Below are 24,000 nucleotides of genomic sequence, written 5' to 3'. Positions count from 1 at the left end.
GAGTTCACCGCTCATCTGTGTCTCGTGTCTCCTCTTCTTATAAGGACTGGTCAGATTGAGCTGTGGCCACCCAGCTCCGGGTTGACCTCATTCTAACTAATTATACCTGCAGCGATCCTATTTCCAAATAAGGTCACGTTCTGAGAAACTGAGGATAAGAATTTTAACATATCTTTTGTGGGGGGGGGGGCGGGGGGGAACGCAGTTCAACCCGTAACAGTTCATGGGTTCATCCAACAAATATTTAAGTCTCTATTATGTTCCAGACTTCTTTCTAGATCCTAGGTATTGAATATTATAGTTAAGTAAAACACAAACCTGTCTCTCAAGAGCTTATTACTAGGCAAAGGAGAACAAACAAGTAAACCAGACAGTTACCATAGTGTATAAAAGCAGTTATTCTAGGGATAGGTATGTAACAGAAGCACGTAGAAGTAGTGCCTAATTGAGTTTGGACAGGTTAGGAAAATTATGTTAAATAAATAGGGAAAGACTAAGAGTTGCATGTGAAAAATCTCTGTATGTCTACAGTTTGAAAACAGGAAAAAGAAGAGACAAGGGATAAGGGAGGAAAGTGAAAGTTTAGACTATACTTGAGCACTGGGGGAACCATTGCAGCCGCTATAAGACTTGGTAGGTGTCGTAGGAATTCCCTGGCGGTCCAGTGGTTAGGACTTCGTGCCTTCACTGCCAAGGGCCTGAGTTCAATCCCTGGTCGGGGAGCTAAGATCCCACAGGCCACGAGGTGCAGCCCCCGCCCCCTGTCCCCCCCCCTAAAAAAGACTTGGTAGGTGTCATAAGATCAGACTTAAATTTTTAAAAGAGTTTTCTGGCTGCAGAGTGGAGGATGGATTTATGAGGAAACACTAAAAAGCTGAAAACCCAGTTAAGTGGCTATTGCACTAATCTGAAGGAATAACCGATAGACTGAAATAAGGAGTTAAAGTAGAGATGGCCAAAGTGGATGGACAAGAGATTGATTTTCTTTATGAATTTGAATTCAATTAAGCTAACGTGTTCTTTTCCACCTAATATTTATGAAAACAATAATAATGTGAAAATACCCTTTGTAAATACATATCTTCTTAAGGAGATCAAACTGAATATTAAACCTGATTAAGAGGTTAAATACATTAAATTTTAGGACTATAAAATATACAGTTTGTACGTAAAATGGTTTGTGTAATTTATTTACTAACTAACTGTCTATAACTTCTTCACTCCATCACACTCTAAACCAGGGATTAGCAAACTATGATCCATGGGCCAAATCCAGCCTCCTACCCATTTTTGTACAGCCATGAGCTAAGAATTCTTTTCACATTCCTAAATGGTTGAGGGGGAAACCAAAAGAAGAATAATATGTGATGACCTATGAAAATTATATGAAATTCAAATTTCAGTGTCCATGAAGAAAGTAATGACACAGCCACTTATTTGTTTCTGTATTATCTATGTCTGTTTTCACATATTACAGTGGCAGAGTTGAGTAATTGCAACAGGCTCTGTGGTTCAAAAATCCTAAATTATGTACTGTTTGGCTCTTAACGGAGAATGTTGCTGACTCCGATTCTAAACACATGACACCAGAAAGAGAAAAACAAATATCGTATATTAACACATATATGTGGAACCTAGAAAAATGGCACAGATGAACCGGTTTGCAGGACAGAAATAGAGACACAGATGTAGAGAGCAAACGTATGGACACCAAGGGGGGAAAGTGGCAGGGTGGGATGGGATGAATTGGGAGATTGGGATTGACATATATACACTAATATGTATAAAATGGACAACTAATAAGAACCTGCTGTATAAAAAAATAAATAAATTTCAAAAATTCAAGAAAAAATCAAACACATGACACCAGAACTTCTTAAAAAATTCTCCTCTGAAGAGTTCTGTAACTAATTTCTAATCTGCAAAAGTGGTGATAATGTTCTACTAGAATGCTATTAGCCTCTGTACTTGGAGTAGGCAGGAGAATCTCAGTGTGAGCAAGTAGTTACTTAAATTATTAGCTCTGATAATTTGTGGGCAGTCTTTTCTCTCTGTTAAGAGTAGAACTATCACTTTAATTCTGTGGCGAAAACATAACAGGTTTTAATGTAACACCCATTTTTCACTGGCCATATTTATTCTTTCTATTGCCTAAGAATAAATAGCATCTTAAACCCAGTACTACTGCTTGAGGTGATCATTCTGGATTTTAAACACAAAGACTTATTAACAAATATCTTTTATTTACCTTCCAGCAGTACTGAATGTTTTGATAGTGAATAGACCAGAAGAATGAAGTATCCATCAGATAGCCATATATTTAAACATTCTCTACTGTCTCTCAGCCACCAGCCTTCTTTGTGGGTCTTGCAATATTTCTACTTTGAAACTTGGTAGATTTTGTTGTGAACCATCAGACAGTGCTTTGCTGTTAGAGACACTGCCTAGGCATTACCGGGTTGTCTAGTGATAGGTGTCTCTAATTAATCTTGTGAATTCAATTCCTGACTATTTCTCTAAACAAATAAAGGTTTTTACTTAAAATATCTCGAGGGATCATGGAATTTTAGTTTCTTTATGTAAAATGAAGTCTAAAAAATAACTCTGCTATTTAAAGAAATAAAGTTATAAATTATATGGTAGGACTGTTTTTTTTTTTTTTTTGGCTGTACGTGGGCCTCTCACTGTTGTGGCCTCTCCCGTTGTGGAGCACAGGCTCTGGACACGCAGGCCCAGCGGCCACGGGTCACGGGACCAGCCGCTTCGCGGCGTGTGGGATCTTCCCGGACCGGGTCACGAACCCACGTCCCCTGCATCAGCAGGCGAACTCTCAACCACTGCGCCACCAGGGAAGCCCTGTTTTGTTTTTTAATGCAGAATTTATGGGTGACCTGTATTAAATTCTACCTTGTTTTATACCTTACCCACTAAATATGTTTAACTGGTTAAATATAATGACTGTATAGGATGAGTAGGTGAAAAATAGTGTAAACCCTATTGATTAAATCTACTCACCGGAGGCTCAGGGCTAAAAGCAGTGTTCTTTGGCTTCAGACTGTCAGACACAGCACTGCCATAAAATCAGATAAAAGTTTATGTAAGCAATAATTTGATAAAAGTAAAGAAAACAAATTAATTTGATTTTTAAGATAATGCATTTGAGATACTGTCTAATCAACAAATGAATCTTTATTTGCAAACACAAACTCCAGCTCACTTGAGAAGAAAATCCCCTTCTCAAATGAAAAAAGTGTTTGGCGTTAGTTTAATAGACCCTAGAAAGACCAATATCACTGTTTCCATAGTCTTAGTGTAGTATTTACCCTTTTTTCAGTTTGTCAATGGGTTGTGTTTTTTTTCTTTTTTAAGATAAAGTTCACATACCATGAAATTCTCCATTTAAATCATTTGAAGGTGTAAAATTCAGTGGGTTTTAGTGTATTTACAGTGTTCTGCAATCGACACCACTAATGCCACTCCATCACCCCAAAAAAGAAACCGCACACCTGTTAGCAGTCACTCCACATTCCTCTTCCATCCAGCCCCTGGCAAGCACTAATCTACTTTCTGTCTTTATGGATTTGATTTGCCTGTTGTGGACATTTCATACGAATAGAATCACAAAATATGTGGCCTTCTGTGTTACACTTTGTTTCTGTGTTATGCTTTGATTTAGTGTAACCATTTTTAAGGTTTATCCATGTTTTAGCATGAGTCAGTACTTCAGCCCTTTTTGTAGCTGAATAATATTGCATTGTATGAAGGTAGCACATTTTTAATGTTCAACAGGTTTTATTTCTTTCTATTTCTGTAGTTTCTTCCTCCTTTTCTCATTGTTTAAACTGTTTGAACCTATAGCCACCCTCACCTCTGGAGAGGAATTGGGAACAGGAAGGATGAAATATACAGTGTTTTAAAAGGTATTGTCCTAGAGCCCGACTTATTAAATCTTTGTTTATAGTTTTGTGTTTGTAGCATAGCATATGGCACATTGTAGGCACTCAGTGATACTTTGAAGAATAAATGATTCAATGAAAGGAATCCCAGATATAGTCAAGTTAGACACTATGTCAATTTGGGACAGTTGAGTTTACCCTGCAAAATAAGGTCACCTTAGAAATACTAAAATTATTCTACTAACGTGGAATTGAATAGTAGCAAGTAGAAACTCATACACTTTATATATGTACATATACAATATATTTTTGTAGAATGGGAAAAGCTGTTTGGTACAACTAGAGCAGAAAACAATAACTTTAATAGAGTCAAAATTCCAGGACTAGAAAGGCATTTGAAAAAGTCATCTATTCACATGCTCTTCCATCAGTTCTCAAATCACTATTGAGATCTTTGCTGTGCAAAGTGCAGTCCCCACAACCAGCAGAATTGGCATCCTAGGACACTTGTTATTATAAAAATGTAAAATTTTGGCCGCGTCCCAGACGGATTGAGTCAAAACCAGCATTTTACAAGATCCAAAGATGATTTGTGTGTACATTAAAGTTTGAGAAGTGTGACTACAACAGTGATCACCTCAGGTCCCTTCCAGTTCTGTATACCTTATTTTTGGTTAAATTAAAAAAAAAAAAGACTAAATATTGTATATCAAGCATTATTTGAATAAATTTTTGTTCCATTGTTCATGGAACCTTTTTACTAGCATTATAAGTAACCAAGTTGACTTAGAAATCTAACCCTATTTAATTGCATTTTTTTCTGCCTATTCAAGAGTTGCTTTTTAAAAACGCAAAATAGTAAGTCAGGCCGTGGAAAAGCTGGAATAAAAAGCTTGAGGAGTTAAGTCAGTTGGAACTTTTGGAACCCTTGGTCTCTGAGGATACTGCAGGCATTTACTTGTTCTTTGTTTTTCCTCTCAGCTGTGAAAACTGAGCTCTGTATTATCTACAGTCCGTTATTCTGTACTTCAGTTATTATATTTCTTATCTGGGAAACTCTGTCTTGGTTTCACTAACCTCCATTCCCATCTTCTGGCTTCCAGTGAAGAATAAAAAGGGCTATGTCCTTTTTTAATTTTCTGAAGTTTTTCTCATGTTTTGGGTGCTGAGATAAATGTGTGGGGAGTTTACCTTGATTATACAATGATTTATATGATTGTATAAGCATTAGTGGTGACTCTATTGAAATACACCTTGAAGTATTGTACTTTCCCTTAAGTTTGCTTTGGGTGTAAATTGAACTAATTTTTTAAAGGATATGTCAGCTTTGGTCTGCCTAACGATTGCACATTTATTAAGGAAACATGTTTGGTCATCCATCGAGAGATCATCAAACTCCCTAATGCAGACTGCCCCCTGCCACTCCAGATTCCTGGTTTCCATCCCAGATCTACTATGCTCCGCCTGTTTACCAATAGTAGTCAGTGAACTGCCCCCTCCTAAACTCACAAGGCCTCCTATGGGTTTGGCACTATCTTAGAAATGGGATACAAAGAAGAGTGTTTAACAGCCTAGGATTACTTTTTCAGGTTTGAAGATCACAGAACTCTAGTCAGTTGAATCATAAACTTTAGTTCTCAGTTTCTTTTCAATTTATTTTAACGATTATTCACTTACTTAACAGCCATTAGTTAGGTGTCTTCTGTGTGCCAGGTTGAGGATACAGCAGTGAACAAGATATATGCTTCAGTGTTCTTTCACCTTCTTGTAGGGAAGGTAAACATTGAAGTAGTAAATATAATAAAGCACGTGGATTTTATAGACATAATGAGGTACAGGGTTTTGATCTCATTGAGAGAGTCAGAGACCGTATTCCTGAGAAAGTTGGTTTAAATTGAGAGCTTTATTGGCCTGTGTCAGGGATGCTAAGGCAGATCTGTATGAAGGAATGAGCCAGTAACCCCGGTCGTCTGGAGCTCTTTACCAGAAATATTTCTAGGGTTTTTTTTTTTTTTTTGGCTGTGTTGGGTCTTCGTTGGTGCACATGGGCTTTCTCTAGTTGCGGCGAGCAGGGGTTACTGTTTGCTGCGCTGTGCGGGCTTCTCATTGTGGTGGCTTCTTTTATTGCAGAGCATGGGCTTTAGTAGTTCCAGTGTGCAGGCTCTAGGGAGCGTGGGCTTCAGTAGTTGTGGTGCGCAGGCTCAGGAGCCGTGGCACATGGGCTTAGTTGCTCCACGGCATGTGGGATCTTCCCGGACCAGGGATCAAATCCGTGTCCCCTGCATTGTCAGGCGGATTCTTAACCACTGCGCCACCAGGGAAGTCCTAGGATTTTTGAAGGAAGTCATGCCAATATTGTTGCCCCTTCAGTATTTCCATCATACTCAACCTCTGTCTTATTAATATATTATAATGATAATTATATTGATATTAACTGTTGTCCCCCCCCCCCGCCATGAGAACTGAGCGTCTCAAGGACAGGGGTTTTTTTCCTCTGTAGACCAGTTCACTACTACATGTCTGGCCTTGCAGTGGTACAACTGCCATGTAAATAGCAGATGATAGCAGTGTAAATATTAACACATATACATCCTATGTCTCAGACATTGCATTAAACACTTTGCATTATTATGTAATTTAATTCTTCCAACAAACCTCATTGGGGGTGGTTTACTACTGCTGTTGTCTACACTTTAAAATAAAAATCTGAAGCCCAGGATGGCTAGCCCATGATTACATATCTAGAAAATAACAGAGTTATTCTGTTAATCTGATTCCAGGTCCCCTGCTCATGTCAAAATTCTGTACTGAATTCATAAATGTCTAGTACAGTGTCAGTCTGTGACCTGAGGGCATTTAAACCTGTCTGTGTAAGTGCCAATGTGAAGGGGTAAATGGGTAATGTACCGGCTTAATAACTATATTCTGTGGTGCACTGATAAAGAACTGTTGTGTGTCATTGTTCTGCACATGCATTTCATTCAGGTCTCAGAGAGGCCTTTCCTGCCCATCCATCTAAAACAGTCTTAGGTGTGCACACACTTTACTTCTATCCCCTATGGTTTTATTTTTCTTCATGGCTTTTATCACAGCCTAACAGTGTTTATCTAAAGCCCCAATTAGAATATAAATTCTGTGGGTTGTGGGGGTTTTATTTGAGTTGTTCTTGGCTGTTTTCCTAGTGCTTAGAGCCTGGCAGGTAATAGGCACTCAGTCAGTGTTTGCGAGATGAATACACGAATACAGAACTATAGGGAGTGAAACACAATGTTGCCTGTGGAGGAAATGGGCTCTGGAGTTGGGTCTGCTTGAGTTCAGATCCCAGCAATGTCATTTCCTAGCTGAAACCTTGGACAAGTTAATTAACTTCTCTGAGCCTAAGCTGGTAATGAGGATTAAATGAGAAAAGTGCCTAAATCAGTTAGCAGTCAGTACTTATTAGGCATTGCCATTATTACCATTAACATCATTATGACATGCTTAGTAGTGAAATAAGTTGTCTCTTGTTCTATTCTTTTACCTAGCAACATTCAACAAATAGCAATGTTTAAAATGTGTTTAATGAACTTAAAATAAAGCCAAGTTTTAAATGAGTGAAAATGAGCTCACATTTATTTATCATCTTGCTTCTTGCCAATCACCTTGCAAAGTGCTTTACATATACTATCTTATTTTAATCTTTTGTATTTTGATAAGTAGATAATACCTTCATTTTACAGGTGAGAAGATAGATTCAGAGGTTAAGCATTTTGCCCAAGGACATGAAGGAGAAATACTAATAGTAGGGTCAGAAATCAAGCATCTCTAACATAACACTAATACAAACCTTAAAATGTTTTCCTTTTCCTGTTTCTGTTTTGTAAACTTTTTTCCCTAGATTTCAAGGGAAAAAAAATTTAGGGTACGTGGGTAGCATAAGTCTAAGATTGGTGTCACAGGTTTGAGCCCCTGTTTAACAGGGTTCATGATCCCTGTTCAAAAGAGAAAAACTTATCTTGAAGTTTTCTGCCATTGGCAATGAAAAGATCCAAATAAGAGTAGTAATGTACTTAGCACAGTTTTTGTCTGCTATTAAAAGAATAGAAACTATGGTAAGCAGTGGCATCAGTTTTTTATATGGAGGATAGTGCATTTGAGATTGGAGCAGTACACAAGCTTTCATGTATCCAGAGAGTAATGAGCCTTGGGGAGTCATGAGGTCAGCTAATTTCCTTGGATAGAGCTAGTTGGATTTGGTAGGGAGTTTGAAGAGGCTTGTTTTCCAATGGGATCATAAGGTATGTTCAAATTCCTGTAAACTAATGGTTCATACCAGTAAGAATCTGGCTGAATCCAGCCTCATAACAACCAAGTTAGAAATAATGGGGATTTTTAATTACTTTGTTTGTGTAATTTGACTTTGTCACTGATTCCATTAGCCTTTGGATTGCAAGGTTTGAACATTCTGTCTGGGAAAAACAGAATCAAAGCAGTTGGGGTGAAATTCCTTTTGGCTTTTATATAACAGATTGCATTTCACCCTACTTTTTTACAGAAACAAGTGAAGCTGATTCCTAATTATAGATAGGGTTTGAAAAGTTGGGAAAAACTTCGTATTTTTTTCTTTAGCAGTTGGATTTTTTGTGTGTGTGTGATATCCCAGAGATCTAAATCCACTGGAATTAGCTGAAATGATTCCTTTATAAATTTTATTCCTACTTCCATCCAATAAATTTAAATTATACACATAAGAGAAAACTTGGTGTATCATAGGGTGTATCTTAGGAACATTTTGCATGATTTTCAAAGTCATTCTATTACTGTCCTGTGATTTGATTAATATTAAAGGGTCTTAATCAGACCATTAATCTTAAACCAAACAGTTGGGTATCATTCCCAACATTTTCCGTGCTAAAAAACAATTGTGAAATCCCTATTTCAGAATTTCACAGAAAAGCTAGTTTTACGTATCCCAACTGAATGTTGATCTATAATTCACACAGCATTAGACTACAGAATAAAAACTGATAGGATATAGAGAGATGGTTTCTGCTGTGCTTAAGTAAATTATAATAGTATTGAGTTTCTTGGTATCTTGTAAATAATTTATATGCCAGAAGATTCATACAAATACTTTGTAGTTGCCACCTTCTCTCTATGTGTGATTTGAGGTATACCTTGAAAGAAGGGTAGGACTCAGTTGACTGAAAAAGGGAGCAGTAGAAAGAATATTCTTGTGAAAATGTGCATTAAGTATTCAGTGAAAAAGTAACTAATTTGGCTGGACTTATTTGGGGGGGATAGGAGCAGAGAAGTAGGTAGAAGTTGACTTGTGAGGGCTTCTCACCCCAGATTAAGGAAATTAAAAGCACTATAATGTGGGCTAGAAGTAACACTGAACTAGACATTGTTGAATCTGGATTCTAGTTTTTGCTTTACCATTGACTAGGCCCTTACCCACTAGAATATAGGCTCTATTTGTTGTATTCTAGGTGCTGAAGGTAATGCGGTAAATCTAGTAGGTGTCTTATACATACTAGACTAGACTGGACATGACACCTCGTAGATGCCAGTGAATTAATGAATTAATTCCATCTTTGACATGGCATTAATCTCTTTGATCTACAGTTTTCTCATTTGAACAAGTTGGGACTCTAACTCAGATTCTTTCTAGATCTGTGATCCTGTGGTCATCTTGTAGGTGTGGAGAACTGTTAACCATATTTGAGTAATGTGTTATGAGTTAAATGATGTCAGATGATTGGAAATGGTTAAATGTCAGATGATTAGATGAAGCCAGATGATTGAGCTGGCCACGATGTAAAATACAAATTGGAGAGAATAGAAACAGTGAGACCCATCTTAAATTGGTCTAAGTTTAAAGAGGTGAGGTGTTGATAATCTGGATTTTGGTGGTCACAGTTGTTATGCAGAAGAAGCAATGATTTTGAGAAGTAACAAGCCAGTAAAAATCTCATTTTGTCCAACCAGAGATCTTTGGCTTTTGGAGGGGCAGTAGGAGTACTAGCAACAGAACTATATATGAGCTGTTTTAAACATTTCTCATTGTTTAAAGAGCTCCTAGAGAATAATAGTACTTAAATATTGTGGGAGAAGAAGCATCCAAGAAGACTAAGGTTTCTATTCTGGAAATAATGATACCATTGAAAGAAATGGAGGAAATCCAGAGAAAGGCACTGACTTGAAGAGAAGGAAGAAGTAGAGTTTAGACATATAAACTGTTAACATGTATGTGAATGGTATTTTTATTGTATACATTGAAAACTTTTCTTTTGATATATAAAAAAGGCTCATCTTCCTAGATCTAGATATTTGTGCCTACATTATACCACTGTCCAAAACAAGCTACCTCATTTTTGGTTTTGTTTGTTGCACAGTAAAGTTTAAAAACCTACTCACGTGTTTATGTCTGATGAACCTCTGAAGCAGGGAGCGTGGTGCCCGTTTTCTGGCTCTTCTGTTTTCATTTAGCTTAGCATAGTCCTAAGCAGCTGTGGTCAGACACTTAAGTCAGAGGCATTGGTGGACCGCATTGCTGTATTTATGAGCAATAGCTGGCATCCTACACTGCCTACTTAGTGTACTTTGTAGTGACAAATTGTGTTGAGCAAGAGATCTGTGGCAACTACTTTGAGACAGCTTGTTAGAAATAATAGTCATTTCTAGCCTTTAGAGTAGAAATAATCCTACCAAATAACTTCTAAGCCCTTATCCTCCTGTTACTGAGTAATTAAAGCCTTAGTACCCACTGTCTTGATGGGGATTCAGGCTTACCAAATTACAAGGGATAGCACTTTGTTATGTTATCCATTATAATATTGCAGTGAACAGTGCTTTTTCTACCATCTTTGTTAATGGCATGAAGAAAAACCTTTCCTTAATCACTAAAATCAAAGTAGTAGTCATTTGGCTCCATGAGATCTTCCTGGCAAATAGAAATGTCTTTAGGTAGATCTTCATATTGAGGCTTTTAATAATAGGAGGGAACGGAGAAGGATAAATTCTTATCACTTCTGGGTGATAAGAAGCTGTTCACAGCTATTTAATTTTTTTTTAACGTACCATGAGACAGTGGTAAGGCAGTTTACCTTAATGTCACCACTTTTTAAATTAATTAACAAGAACTATTATGCTCACTTTTCAAGTGAGTTTAAGGAATATGGCCCAGGTCACACAAACTTGGTGCATGAGAGGTTGAACTAGGAACTCATTCCCAGTATTGGGATTTCCTTGTCCAGTGTTCTTTTGGCTGTATATTCTTAGTTTACATTTTGGTCATTGAATTCGTTCCCCATTTTCTTTTAAAGCATAGTTTCAACATGATTAAGGGGAAGGGGGTGTTTAGATAAACAGATTTCTGGTGTAGGTTTTGATGTCAAGGAGGCAGAACCTGTGGATATAATGGGTGGAGCTTTGAGCAAGTAAAAAAAAAATCTTATTTTGCTTGTTTAGGGATCTGCTGCTGTTGGAGGAGAAGCAGGAGGAGGAGTAGTAGACGAAGTTTCCTTGCTGTTTGGCATGTAGTTTTGTTTAAAGGGCCGATCTAGAATAAGTACATTGTTGGCTCAGAGGAAACTTATGTCTGAGAGTTGGGGAAGCATGGCTAGTGTTAAACAAGAAACGAAACTTCAGCCTGATTTTGATGTCTGCCTTGCTTATGCTGTGGGCTAAGTTACTCTGTTAATTTACATCTTATATATTTCCCCCCTCATTTTCCTCTAACTATAACAAGTCTATTTTGCCTTTTCTGATGGATTTTACAAAGAGAGATTTTTGTTCAGTGTTTGTCATCGTAAATTCTCATTGCTGCTGCTGTCCTCAAAAGGATTGTGTAAATGAGGTGGGTAAGAATTTCCAGTGTATACAAAAGGTATGTTGTAGCCATTTGATGATATGTGTGGAAAGTTTCAGTTAAAGTATTGAGAGTGTTTAGTTCAGAATGCTTTTTAAAATAAGTTAGTTTTGTAGTTTAGTTAACTTACACAACATTTTGTATGAGGAGGAAGGAGACTTTTCTCAATTCTGAATGGTTAGGAAAAGTTTTGCTCTTATGAAAAGGAAAATGTTACCTTAACACATTTGAAACGTAAGTTTTTAAGAAGCAAATGCTGACACTCTTTAAGAGGTAGAAGATTGAACCAGAGAATACTATATTATGACTCACTTATATTTTTATTATGACTCACTTTTATTATTCCAGCAGATTAGTTGCAAACTATAAGTATATAGAATTGACAGAAAAACTTAGTCTGTAAGATGCATGTATGTGTTTGGGATTTTTCTTAGTTTAAATAAAGCAACATATTTTATAAACATTTTTATCAACTCATTTTTTTAAAAAATATCAACTCTCGGTGTGCCCTTGGAGAGTCACAATTGTTGTTATTGTTTTCTTTTTGTACTCCATTTAAGACTGCACAAGAGTCACCTTTGTTTTTTTGTTTAAGAGAATATATAATTTTATATAATCGCAGAAGTGTCTTAAATGAATGTACGTTAGCTGTTCAAGAAGTTCTTTTGTTTAATGCAGAGAAACATGTTACTGTCCCATGTCAAAACACATAATATGGCACTGCTGCCTAAAGAGAGATCCTGTGAATTACAACAGTAAGGAAGAATATTTCTAGAGCTGGCAGGTTGCTAGCTCTGGAAGGATGGAGTGACAGGGTGCGTGTCTTTAACTAACTTAATTTTTCTTATATGTAAAACATTAGCCCAATTTATCTGCCTTAGCACTTTTCTGTTCTGTATTTTTGAACCTCATTCAGAATAGGTGAGCAAAACTTGGCTTCTGCTGGTCAGAACAGGACTAGAATAGGACTCTCTGGGGCTAAATCAGACAGTATAGAAAAGAGGTGACATTTGAAGGATTTTCAGACTCTAAGTTGATTATCTTTGTTGAAATACATAAATTAAAAGGAAAAAAGGTGAAATATTATCATTAAAACATTTTCTCATCATTATTTTGTTCTGTCTGGTGCTTAAATCGTGTTTTAGAATAATCTTAAACCAACTTTTTAATTTTAAAAAATTATCAATTATAAAAAAATAGAGTTCTCTTATCTCTCTTTTAATTTTTGAATTTTATTTTATTTTTTTATACAGCGGGTTCTTATTAGTTATCCATTTTATACATATTAGAGTTCTCTTATCTCTTAAGAACAAGAAGCCTCTAAGTATGATGAGTGCTGTGTATTGAAACGTGTGCTTGTTTATTTTAAGCAGCTTTCCATCATGTGTCCCAGATGCGTTTTCTGTAGGTCACTTTCAGGGTCATTGACGTTTCATGCTCATTGTTACTTTTTTTTTTTTTTTTTGGTCATTTTTAGGATATAATCCCTAGATATTCTTGCTTCTTTGCAAATGATTCAGAATACTTCTGTTAGATATTTTGATAATTCTGGTTTCTTGATGGTTGCTGAGATTTCTTCTTGTCTTTTTCATTATCTCAGTGGGTAATGTTTTAATACCAGCTGCTGGACTGTCTCCGTTTTATTGGCTGTCTTGGCACCTGCAACATTTTTTAAGGCAGCAGTGGCATCTGAATATGTTGTGTAGCATTGGTATGGAATTTTCTGTACCTAAATCTTGGCTATATGTTGAGAAAGCAGCTTAACCTAGCAGAGTCAACATGTTATATGATGCGTAGTTGCTGGTTTTGTCATTATGACCTTATATCTCATTTGTTCAACTAGCATTTCTACTTGTAAATAGGAATTCCTGTTTGTAAAGTCATGAATGTATGTATGTCTGCATAGGTAGGATTAACAAGAGGGTTATTTTTAAGGACAACCAAGGATGAAAGCAGGTTCACTGTGGATCTTGGTGATTATTTTTCGAAGAGAATCCTTTGCTTCCTTTTAACTGTAAGCTTTATTATCTTTGGTGATGGCCTTTGAAGTCAGAGGTGTGCCTTAGGTCAGCAAACTTAATAATTCAAAGAGATGTCAACCTAGATAATCACATATGATTCTAGTTCCCATTAATATAGTTGGACAGGTATTATCCCCATTTGTTGAGAGGGACTCTGAAGCTCAGAGCTGCTTCTGCTTGTCCAGTTCACAGTGATTTCAAGTCTTCTGTTACATCCTTTGATCTTTCCAATATGCCTATGCTAAATTGAAACAGAAGAGTCTTTTAATATAGTCAGTATAGGTGTGATTTATTAACTCAGTATGTAGAGTTTTATTGCCAGAAGGCTAAACTACATTCCTCTAAAGTGTATGTGTTTATGGAAGTAGGAACATTTTTTCTAATCATAGTCTATATCCTCTTTTAACTACTTCCCTGTAACATATGGAATGTCTTTACATGCAAAGGCCAACTGTGTATTAATGTCCAATTTTAGCAAAGAACAGTCCTTCAGATAATTTTCTGCCAATAGTGAATGTTCTAAGAACTTAATGTATGGTATTCTAGATTGTTTTTCCCATTATATTCATAAATAGCATCTTAAAAGTTTGCTTTTATATACTTTTACATGTTTATTGTAGAAAAACAAATATAAAACAAAATTCCCAGTGTTTCTACTACCAGAGAACTTTTAGTGAGTATCATCCTTTTTTTCCTTAAAACAGTTCCTGTTTTCTTTAGCTTTAATTTGAAATACCATACCAGCTTGCTCAGTTAAAGCATTCTTTTGCTTCAGCAGCATTATTTTTTGTTTTCACTAGAATGATTATGTGAAGACAAAGACTAGTTGGAAAACTTAGCTGGCCTTGAAAAATAAAAAGATTGAGGAAAATACAAATACTTATCTTTGTAGTCATTACTTAGAAACAAACATTTTAAATACATGGATTTTTAACTTTAGGCTCAGCCTTATTAGACAGTTTCGTGTTGTGGAAAGTTAGCCCTAGAGGGAGACTCCTCCAAATCAGGACTTTTTTAAAAAAAATGATTGATTAATTGATTGATTATTTTTGGCTGTGTTGGGTCTTTGTTGCTGTGTGCAGGCTTTCTCTAGTTGTGGCGAGTGGGGGCTACTCTTCGTTGCAGTGCGTGGGCTTCTCATTGTGGTGGCTTCTCGTTGCAGAGCACGGGCTGTAGGCGCGCGGGCTCTAGAGCGCAGGCTCAGTAGTTGTGGCACATGGGCTTAGTTACTCCGCAGCATGTGGGATCTTCCCGGACCAGGGCTCGAACCCGTGTCCCCTGCATTGGCAGGCCAATTCTTAACCACTGCGCCACCAGGGAAGTCTCTTCCCCTTTTTAAATTAATTAATTGATTGATTGATTTATCTTTAGAACTTTTGAATAATGTAGTGAGTAATTGATGAGAATTATCCCACCACAACCCTAGTATTTAAAGACTTTAGAGCTAACCATTTGATATATTTCATTTCAATCTGTGAGAGATTACACACATTTCTGTGATTTATCAAATTATATCACTAATTCTAATATATATTATCACTGAGACAGTAGCTTGTTATAATTTATAATATATTCTAACTTTTCTAGTCCTGTCTCCTGTTTCCTACTCCCTGTGTGTTATGTGGTTATAGACTTACCGTGCCACTTGCACAGTATATCGGTGTTGCTACTTCAAATCAATCCATGTGGTTACTTAGATGAGGCAAGAATAGATAATGAGATGTTTTTCTCCATACCACCTCTCAGACAGGAGTAGTTTGTTATTCTTCTTTCTTATATATATATTTTCCACACACTGTTGAAATTTTATTTGCAAAAAATTTACACTTTGTGAAGATTCTAAAATACTACTGTGATACTGTTTAGTATTGAATTTTCTTCGGAGATTAATTGGAGAGCTTGTCTTTCGTATGGGTCTGATGTATCACTTGTGATTTTATGTTTCATATGTACAAGACAGTTTGCTCTTCAGTTATCCAGTTATGCCAAACCAATCCAAATTCTTCTGGTTGAGGTTGTTAAGGTATAACATAGACATATAATATATAGAATACATATATATAACATATAATAATAGAATTATTATATAACATAACATATATAATATAACATATAATAATAGAATACTAGAATACTTGCCAAAATAGAATACTTGCCAAACTGAGCAAGTATACTAGAATACTTGCCAGAATAGAATAATAGAATACTTGCCAAACTGAGCATGCGAATTCATGCCCATAAATGTTATGCTGATTAATGTGTTAGGGAACGAGGTTGAACAGAAGATCTTCTAACCAATTAGAACATTTGGCCTTCTTTTTAGCCAGTAACTTCCATTACCTGAAACACAGCAAAAGATGTTAACAACAGCCTAAATTTTTCGCTAGCCATATGAAGCCATGGAAGTGAGTGACTCCACTACCTTAACTATTCCCTGTTGTTATCTCGAAGGGGCTAAATTGCCACTTCCGAGCTCTAACCCTGCATGGACTAGATCCTGCAGGCAAATCAGAAAAAAGCCAGGATGGTAAGAAGGAATCTAGTAGAACCTTAAGAGGCAAGTAAAAATAAAGTTCAAAGTCCCTGTCTTTGTTAACCTGTTTCTGTCGCTATTTTTATGATTTTCAGGGGGTGAAGCCAGCCAGTTTTGACAAAGTAGCAATTCCTGAAGTGAAGGAAATTATTGAAGGATGCATACGGCAAAACAAAGATGAAAGGTAAGTTGTCTCTTTTGACCTGGGTATTGCTTAAACAAAAACTTCAAGTGTAATAGGCTCTCAATAGAACACTCAATCTAAGGTGTATTTAATACTTTACTTGTGATTAGTTTCTCTGTTTATGTCTTGTAATATCTTTTTTTTTTTCTTTTTTTTTTTTGCGGTACACGGGCCTCTCACTGTTGTGGCCTCTCCCGTTGCGGAGCACAGGCTCCGGACGCGCAGGCTCAGCGGCCATGGCTCATGGGCCCAGCTGCTCCGCGGCATGTGGGTTCTTCCCGGACCGGGGCACAAACCCGTGTCCCCTGCATTGGCAGGTGGACTCTCAACCACTGCGCCGCCAGGGAAGCCCTGTCTTGTAATATCTTTAAAAGTAGAGTTCTGTCCATTGAAGGTAGTATTCACATTTGGTATACTGAAATGTTGTAAGAATGTGGTTTGGTAGAGTTTAATTAAACCAAAACCACCTTAAACATAGCTGCTGTATTCAGTAAGAACTACTTACAGCATCAGCATGATTTGTAAAACTCAGTAGGGTTCTGTCCTTAATGCAGCAGATCTGTTCCTTAGTCCTTTACCCATTGAATTCTAAAAGATGAAATAAAACATTGGCTCTTTAAAATCAACTCAGCTATGCAGGTCTTGATTTGCTGTTACTATGCCAGAACTGAAGAAGAGCAAAATGTCAAAATTCCTTTGAGTAAAAAGAGACGACTTCACCCAGAGCTTGGGAGGAGATCTGGCTTAGTCATTTATGCTTACAGAGGACTTTTCTCAGAGGAGGGGCAAGTATCTGATCTGCCATATAGCTGATTCATCACCCGTTAGGCATGGCAAAGGTCCAGTGTCTGTTTTTGAAAAATAATCTACTTTCACCATCCCCCCTCACCCTCCAAAGAAGAAAAAGTAGACCAGGTAGTGCAGATAGAAATTGTAAATTGAGCATAATCTACCTCCTGAAGAATGCGAGTGATCAGGTACATCAGCCAAATTAAAGAATTCCATATCTTCACTTCTCCAGTCTCATATTCTTTCCACAACTTTGTTATTTGGAAGAACTTAACATCATGATCTTTAAGGCTTTTTAGTAGAAATTTAGTTGGGTTTCTATTTTCATATACACTGATTAAAAAGGAGAGTCTTTAATCTCTTTAAGAACTTTTTTTAAAAACTATAAATAAAGGAATATTTGTCTCCAGTCTTAGAGTGTGTTACTCTTGTTTCTTTACTGGATGGAACAGTTTACTAGATTACTGGTATTTTGAGACCATTTATCTAGAGAAAATTGTTCCACAATCAGACTTCTGCTTGCCTAGTACACAAGGTGTTGAACAAAGAATTGAGAGGATATATTGGAGTAAATAAAGGTTGCTGTAGTAGAAGGTAATGTACTAGAAATAAAAAGATTTTCGAGTTTTGATTCCACCATTTATGACTTTTATAACTGTGAGCAAGATTGTCAGTCTCTCTGAGGATCCATTTCCTAATAATCAGGAAATGATATTTAATTGGATGTTGGTCAAGGATCAGATGAGATCATGCATACGAGATTTTTTGTTAACTATAAGCACTATGTAAATGATTATGTGATATTTTGAAGCTATGACATTCTATGTATTACTCGCTATTATTAGTACAGTATTAACTAAGATGAGATTAGATTATTAGATTTTAAAAGTATCACTTTGAGCTCTTATTCATAAATGAGATTGTTCTGATGTTCTGTAACTTGAATAAAACTATAATCACTGTTCAAATGGAGCAATGTAGAATGAGTTACAGAATTTCCCTTGTTCTTCTTTTTGCAGTCTGTTTTCATTATTCCAATAACAATAATCAGCCATACTTGAAAAGTATCTTTTAAATCTAATGGTATTTTGTTTTTTGTTTCTTTCCCCTCTCTTTTGAAGATACTCTATCAAAGACCTTTTGAACCATGCCTTCTTCCAGGAGGAAACAGGGGTACGGGTAGAATTAGCAGAAGAAGATGATGGCGAAAAGATAGCCATTAAATTATGGCTACGTATTGAAGATATTAAGAAATTAAAGGGGAAATACAAAGACAATGAAGCTATTGAGTTTTCCTTTGACTTGGAGAGAGATGTGCCAGAAGAGGTTGCTCAAGAAATGGTAAATTAACACTAATCAGCCATTTAAAAATTGATGTAGACTTATATACATTGATACTGTTGAGCAGAAAAGCAGTTTATGAAGCAGTGTGTATGGCATATTCCACTGATATAAAATTGTGTTGATTAATGGCCCTAAAAGCTATTTTTATTTTAAGAGACATGTATAGACATAGATACGTGTATATTAGGAGATGTATATAGACATAGATACGTATAAGGATGGATGGACGGACAGACAGGCAGGCGGGCAGACAGACATACAGAAAGAGAGAGAACAAACCAGAAAGCATTCTGAAGTAATTTTGAAAGTCTGTAAGGTTGACTGACTCCTAATTAGTATAACCTATTTAGTTAGAATGACAAGGTATGTTTTCTAAATACTGATACAGTAGCCTTTGATCAGTCATCTGGATAAACCCTATAAATAGATCACACATTGTTTTTACTTCAAAGGGAGTTTTCAAGATCAATTATTAGTAGGCAGCCCTTGGTGAATCATTTTTGAAGTATGTCTAAAAGATCACTGTTCAGAAAGGAAACTCTTCACCCATCTTAGGCTTGCCATGGTGCCTAAATAGCCATTTACTGTGCAAAGATACTCACAGACTGTCTCTGCTAGAATGTGTTAGAACCATTCAGTACTACTTACTTCTGAGAAGGGGTCAGGTATGAAAGAGGTACTTATTTTTAATTGTCAGGTTTTTATACTGTTTGAGGTTTTTATTTTTAACCTTCATATATTTACCACAGTTGTCTTATCTGGTTAAGTGGTTGTCTAGTGAAAGGAAGTAAAAGCAACACAGGTTAATATTAATATTAATATTGATGGTTACATGTGAGCGGGAAATAGAGTGAATATAATAGAATGAGCCTTTTGGTTTAAAAACTTTGATGTTGGGACTTCCCTGGTGGTGCAGTGGTTAAGAATCTGCCCTCCAATGCAGGGGACTCGGGTTCGATCCCTGGTCAGGGAACTAGATCCCACATGCATACCACAACTAAAGAGCACCCATGCTGCAACTAAGACCTGGTGCAACCAAGATAAATTAAATAAATAAAAATTTAAAATAAAAATAAATAAATAAAAACTTTGGTGTTTAGGTTCCCCATTGTTTTGTTGTTATAGTTAGTGAAGGTACATGTACCCCATAAGTTTCTACAAAGATAATAGCACCCACCCCGTGAGTATCTCAGAATATGGTGGTGAAGTGCATAATGCAGACCAGTAGTTTCACAGTTTGTTTAAGACCAGTCCTTAGAGAGTTCCTTCTTCCCCTTCTTCTCTACTTTTCTCCCCAGAAGTACCTTTTTTTGTGTTTGGTTTGTTTTCTTTTGATATCCTGTTGCTTCCTAATGTACCCTTTTATCCTTCAGGTAGACTCTGGGTATGTCTGTGAAGGTGATCACAAGACCATGGCAAAAGCCATCAAAGATAGAGTGTCATTAATTAAGAGAAAGCGAGAACAGCGTCAGTTGGTGCGGGAGGAGCAAGAAAAAAGAAAGCAGGAAGAGAGCAGCCTCAAACAGCAGGGGGAGCAGCAGTCCAGTGCTTCTCAGGCAGGAGCCCAGCAGCCCCCTTCGACGTGCACTGGTGGACCTGCGGCCTCTACCACTTCAGCTTCTGTTTCCACACAAGTAGAGCCGGAGGAGCCCGAGGCAGATCAGCACCAACAGCTGCAGCACCAGCCACCTGGTGTGTCTGTGTTGTGTGAGTCCTGGGGGAAGCGCGCAGGGTTGCTAAAGAGACTCCTAGTTGACTTTTTATCTTCGCAGTCATCATTTCGCACTGACCTCTTGGTATTGAAGTAGAAATCTAATGTGTCAATAAGAAGTTTGAAATGGTTGCCATCTACCTTTCTTACGTCCATAGCTAATAGAGTATGGATGGGACAGTGAGGAAATAGGATTAGGATATAAAACAATTCTACAGGTTCCAACATCTTGAAAGTTCTAATTTGTAGATCTCTACTTCTTATAATTCCTTAAAATATAATTAGTAGTGAAAAATAACAAGTTTATCTTAGCTGCTTATTTTTGAACCCACTAATCCGGTTCAGCTCTTTTAGCAAAGCTGAATAACGTATAAACTAGAAACTAATGAGACTGCTAGTTAGTATTTTGAACTACCTTCTTAATACTAAGGACCCACTGGTCTCCACAGTTAAGACTTTGGAAGCTGTCAAACTTCAGGCTGACTAATAACATTCTGTTTTATTCCCCTTGTTCTTCAGGTGGGAAAATACTGCGATAGGGAATTTTTTTTTTTTAAGACAGAACTTTTTTCTGTATGGATCCCTCATTTAAATATGGAAATCTACTTAGTAAAATTAGTATTTATTTTTTATTTAGTTCAGGTCTGTGCAAAGAAAAAACCAATTAACCCTAAAATCAGGGGTTTGTGATGGGAAAATGTGAACCTTCTTTTCATGATTTGTCTCTTTGTCTTGTTTTTTGGCAATTTATTTCTCCTTCAGCTGACGGGACGGTTGACAGTGGTCAGGGATCTTCTGTCTTCACAGAGTCTCGAGTGAGCAGCCAACAGACAGTTTCGTATGGTTCCCAGCATGAGCAGGCACATTCCACTGGCACCCTCCCAGGGCACACAGCGTCTGTTGTCCAAGCACAGGCTCAGCCCCATGGGGTATATCCACCCTCAAGTATGGTGAGTAGCTGTGCAAGAGAGTGTAAGCCTATAATGTGTTCAGTTCAGACTCTTCTGCCAAATTAGTAACAGCATGAGTCCAGAGTAAAAAATACAAATGGCGCATTACCAAAGGAGGCAGGTTTATCACAGAGTATAATCGGAGTCATTCAGGCAGGGGAGGACACCTACATTAATGTGTGAAGACACTGTTTACAAGATTTAAACCAATCTGCGTTTGATTAAAGATAATGCTCTCTTTAGCCCTTCAGTGTTGAAACTGTTCCAAGCAGTGTAAGACGGGCACACAAGTGGTTTGGGGGCGGGGGCAAGGAGAGTTTTTCAGAAGTTACTTAAAAGAATTACTGAGTGTTTTCTGTAAGGTGTCTTAATGTATAAAACACAGGTAAGACTTTAGGCCATGATAGAATGCTGCATGTGAGTACTCTATAGTGAAGGAATGACCATTTAATTTAGCGCTTGTGTTCAGTCATCAGTTGCTGTGCGTGTTCTTGCCTTAAAGTCTGTGTTGGACGTGAGTTCCTTCCCCAGTATATGTTCATTTGCTTTTTCCCTTTATTTTGGTATCTGTTTTATGACTGATTTATTTTCAGCATCAACTTATAGAAATTATATCCTGAAATATTTTATACATTTATATCTATGCATATATACACACACATACACACACATTATTACCCATGTTTTACATTAGCCACTCTTGCTTCTCATATAGAGAATGTTCAAATAGATCATTAGATAATACCCCATTTCTTATATTGACCCTCCGTGAAGTCTTCAGAGGTGAATAAGATGCATTTTCTGCCTCAGGAAGGAACTGAGAATTACTGGTCACTGTAGGGCCCTTGTTTAGTGAGATCTTTAGGCAGATACATTGTCCCTCTTTCTCAGAAAGCTTTTAATCTGAATTCGTGGAACTCTTGCTCTTCATTAAATGAAACTCTGTCTTTTTCTGGTAAGAAAATACTTCTGCTTGTTGTGGTCTCTTATCCTACAGCTTGGAATAAAAGATGTTTGGCTAGGTCTCAAGATGGATGGCCACAGTAACAGGAAGAAAACTTCCAATGTACTAATGTTCTAACAACCTACTTCTCTAACCTTTAAGATAAGTAGGTACGGTAGAAGAGCTTTATACAGAGTGTACAGGTGTATTTCTGTGATCTAACAAATATTATTTGTCAGCATTTCTTGTCACTTTCTACTCTTGTTGATTTCTTCTGGATCATCATAACTATAGATTTTTTTAAAACTATTTTTAATCTCTTGGCTTCCCTCATGACAGGGTTTATGAACTTTGGGTCTCTGTTTTAGAAAAGGAAATGGACTGATCATTTATGAAGATGTTAAATATTTGCGCCACAAATATAGCTACATTTGATGCTCTAAAAGCAGACTTTAATGAAATATGACAGTCTTCTTGCCTTTTAATGACAATATTCTGTGGAAGTATTATGAAGAGTTATTAAATATTGAGGATTTTTCAAAACTTTTATAATTATTCCTTTCTAATTCCAGAAAGAATTTACTGTGGCTTGCAACAATATGTATCAATTATAAGTGGAATTAAGAATAAAAGAGAAGCAAGAGTGGGAAAAAAAGAAAATGTAATCAGTTACACAGTTCACAATATCTGAAAGGAAATAACAAATTTGCTCAGGACAGCCTTGCAGCGTTAGATTTACTGCTTTGTAGCTATATTAAAACCTTTATGTTAAGGTGCTTCAGACTTTCTAACTTTGTAAACCAAAGTTGAACCTCTGATGTGGCTGAAAAAAATTTAACGTTACTCTTTAGAGATTCACATTTCAGTTATTTTTCCATTGACTACTTTAATAAAAATACAGAATGTTTCCTGTATCTATTACGAATTATGTATAGAAAGCTAATGCTCTTCCTAGTAGGAAATGACTTTTTAACTTATAGATAAAGATAGGCAAGTGTAATAAGTACAATACTGTGAGCCAACAACTTTTTTGTCTAATACCTTCTAAAATAGAACTGAGAAATCTTTTATGTCTGAGGTTTCCAGAGCTCCTGCAAAGCGATCCAGGCTTAAAATCTTCTACATCTTATAATGTACGTGAAACTAATAGAATTCATTCTTGTTTAATCTTAATAAGTTTGCAGAAACTGCAAGCCACCATTCATCATTTTCCCTGTCTGTTCTGCTGCCTCAGTCAGTCGGTCATTCTTACTCGCACACTCATAACAATTAATGTTATTGCAGAATGTTTAGGAAGATACCTGGTCATTGTTGTGGTTGTTCATACGTGACCAACAGTGCAGAGACAATAGTTACGATCTGCCAACTGTGCTTTGCGGGATTCCGTCTCTCCTCAAAACATGGCTTTGTGGAATTGAGGAGGATGGAACATTTCTTTACGTCAAGTATGCCCTGTTACCATTGTACCTTTGGTTATCCTGTTTTCAGAGTGCTATGTTTTTCATGTGTGTGTTTGTTTTCTGTTTAGCCTCGTCGTGGCCGTAGCATGTCAGTTTGTGTCCCCCATCTTTCTGCTGTTCCCTCTCTGTCCCGCATCTCTCCCAGTGCTCCTTCCACCCCACCACCAGTGCTGTCTGCACCTCCTTCTCCTTCCCTCCTTCGGACTGCCCCCGAGGACACCTCTGCCGAAAAGCTTTCTAAAGCGTTGGAGAGTGTCCTGCCTATGCACTCTGCCTTTCAGCGCAAGCACCGACGCTCCAGCCTGCCTTCCCTCTTT

The 24,000-nt window shown here is 37.0% G+C and overlaps 1 protein-coding gene across 19 annotated transcripts in view; it reads left to right on the top strand.

Moving 5' to 3' along the window:
• Positions 1 to 24,000, top strand: part of WNK1 (WNK lysine deficient protein kinase 1) — a 135,981-nt gene that overhangs the window by 71,343 nt on the left and 40,638 nt on the right. For 17 of the 19 annotated variants that reach the window (XM_027093169.1, XM_027093172.1, XM_027093168.1 and 14 more), the window contains exons 5-8: positions 16,398 to 16,486; positions 18,397 to 18,616; positions 19,993 to 20,326; positions 21,093 to 21,280. In XM_027093169.1, coding sequence (XP_026948970.1) covers positions 16,398 to 16,486; positions 18,397 to 18,616; positions 19,993 to 20,326; positions 21,093 to 21,280 — 831 coding nt within the window. The remainder of the gene's footprint in view (positions 1 to 16,397; positions 16,487 to 18,396; positions 18,617 to 19,992; positions 20,327 to 21,092; positions 21,281 to 24,000) is intronic. The other 2 variants (XM_027093157.1, XM_027093156.1) reach the window with 2 other exon arrangements.

This window comes from Aethalodelphis obliquidens, unplaced genomic scaffold (assembly GCF_003676395.1).
Source record: "Aethalodelphis obliquidens isolate GAN/ISIS:26980383/991018 unplaced genomic scaffold, ASM367639v1 scaffold83, whole genome shotgun sequence".
Lineage (NCBI taxonomy): Eukaryota > Metazoa > Chordata > Mammalia > Artiodactyla > Delphinidae > Aethalodelphis > Aethalodelphis obliquidens.
Note: the sequence above shows the minus strand (reverse complement) of the source record. Positions and strands in the feature narration are given on the sequence as shown.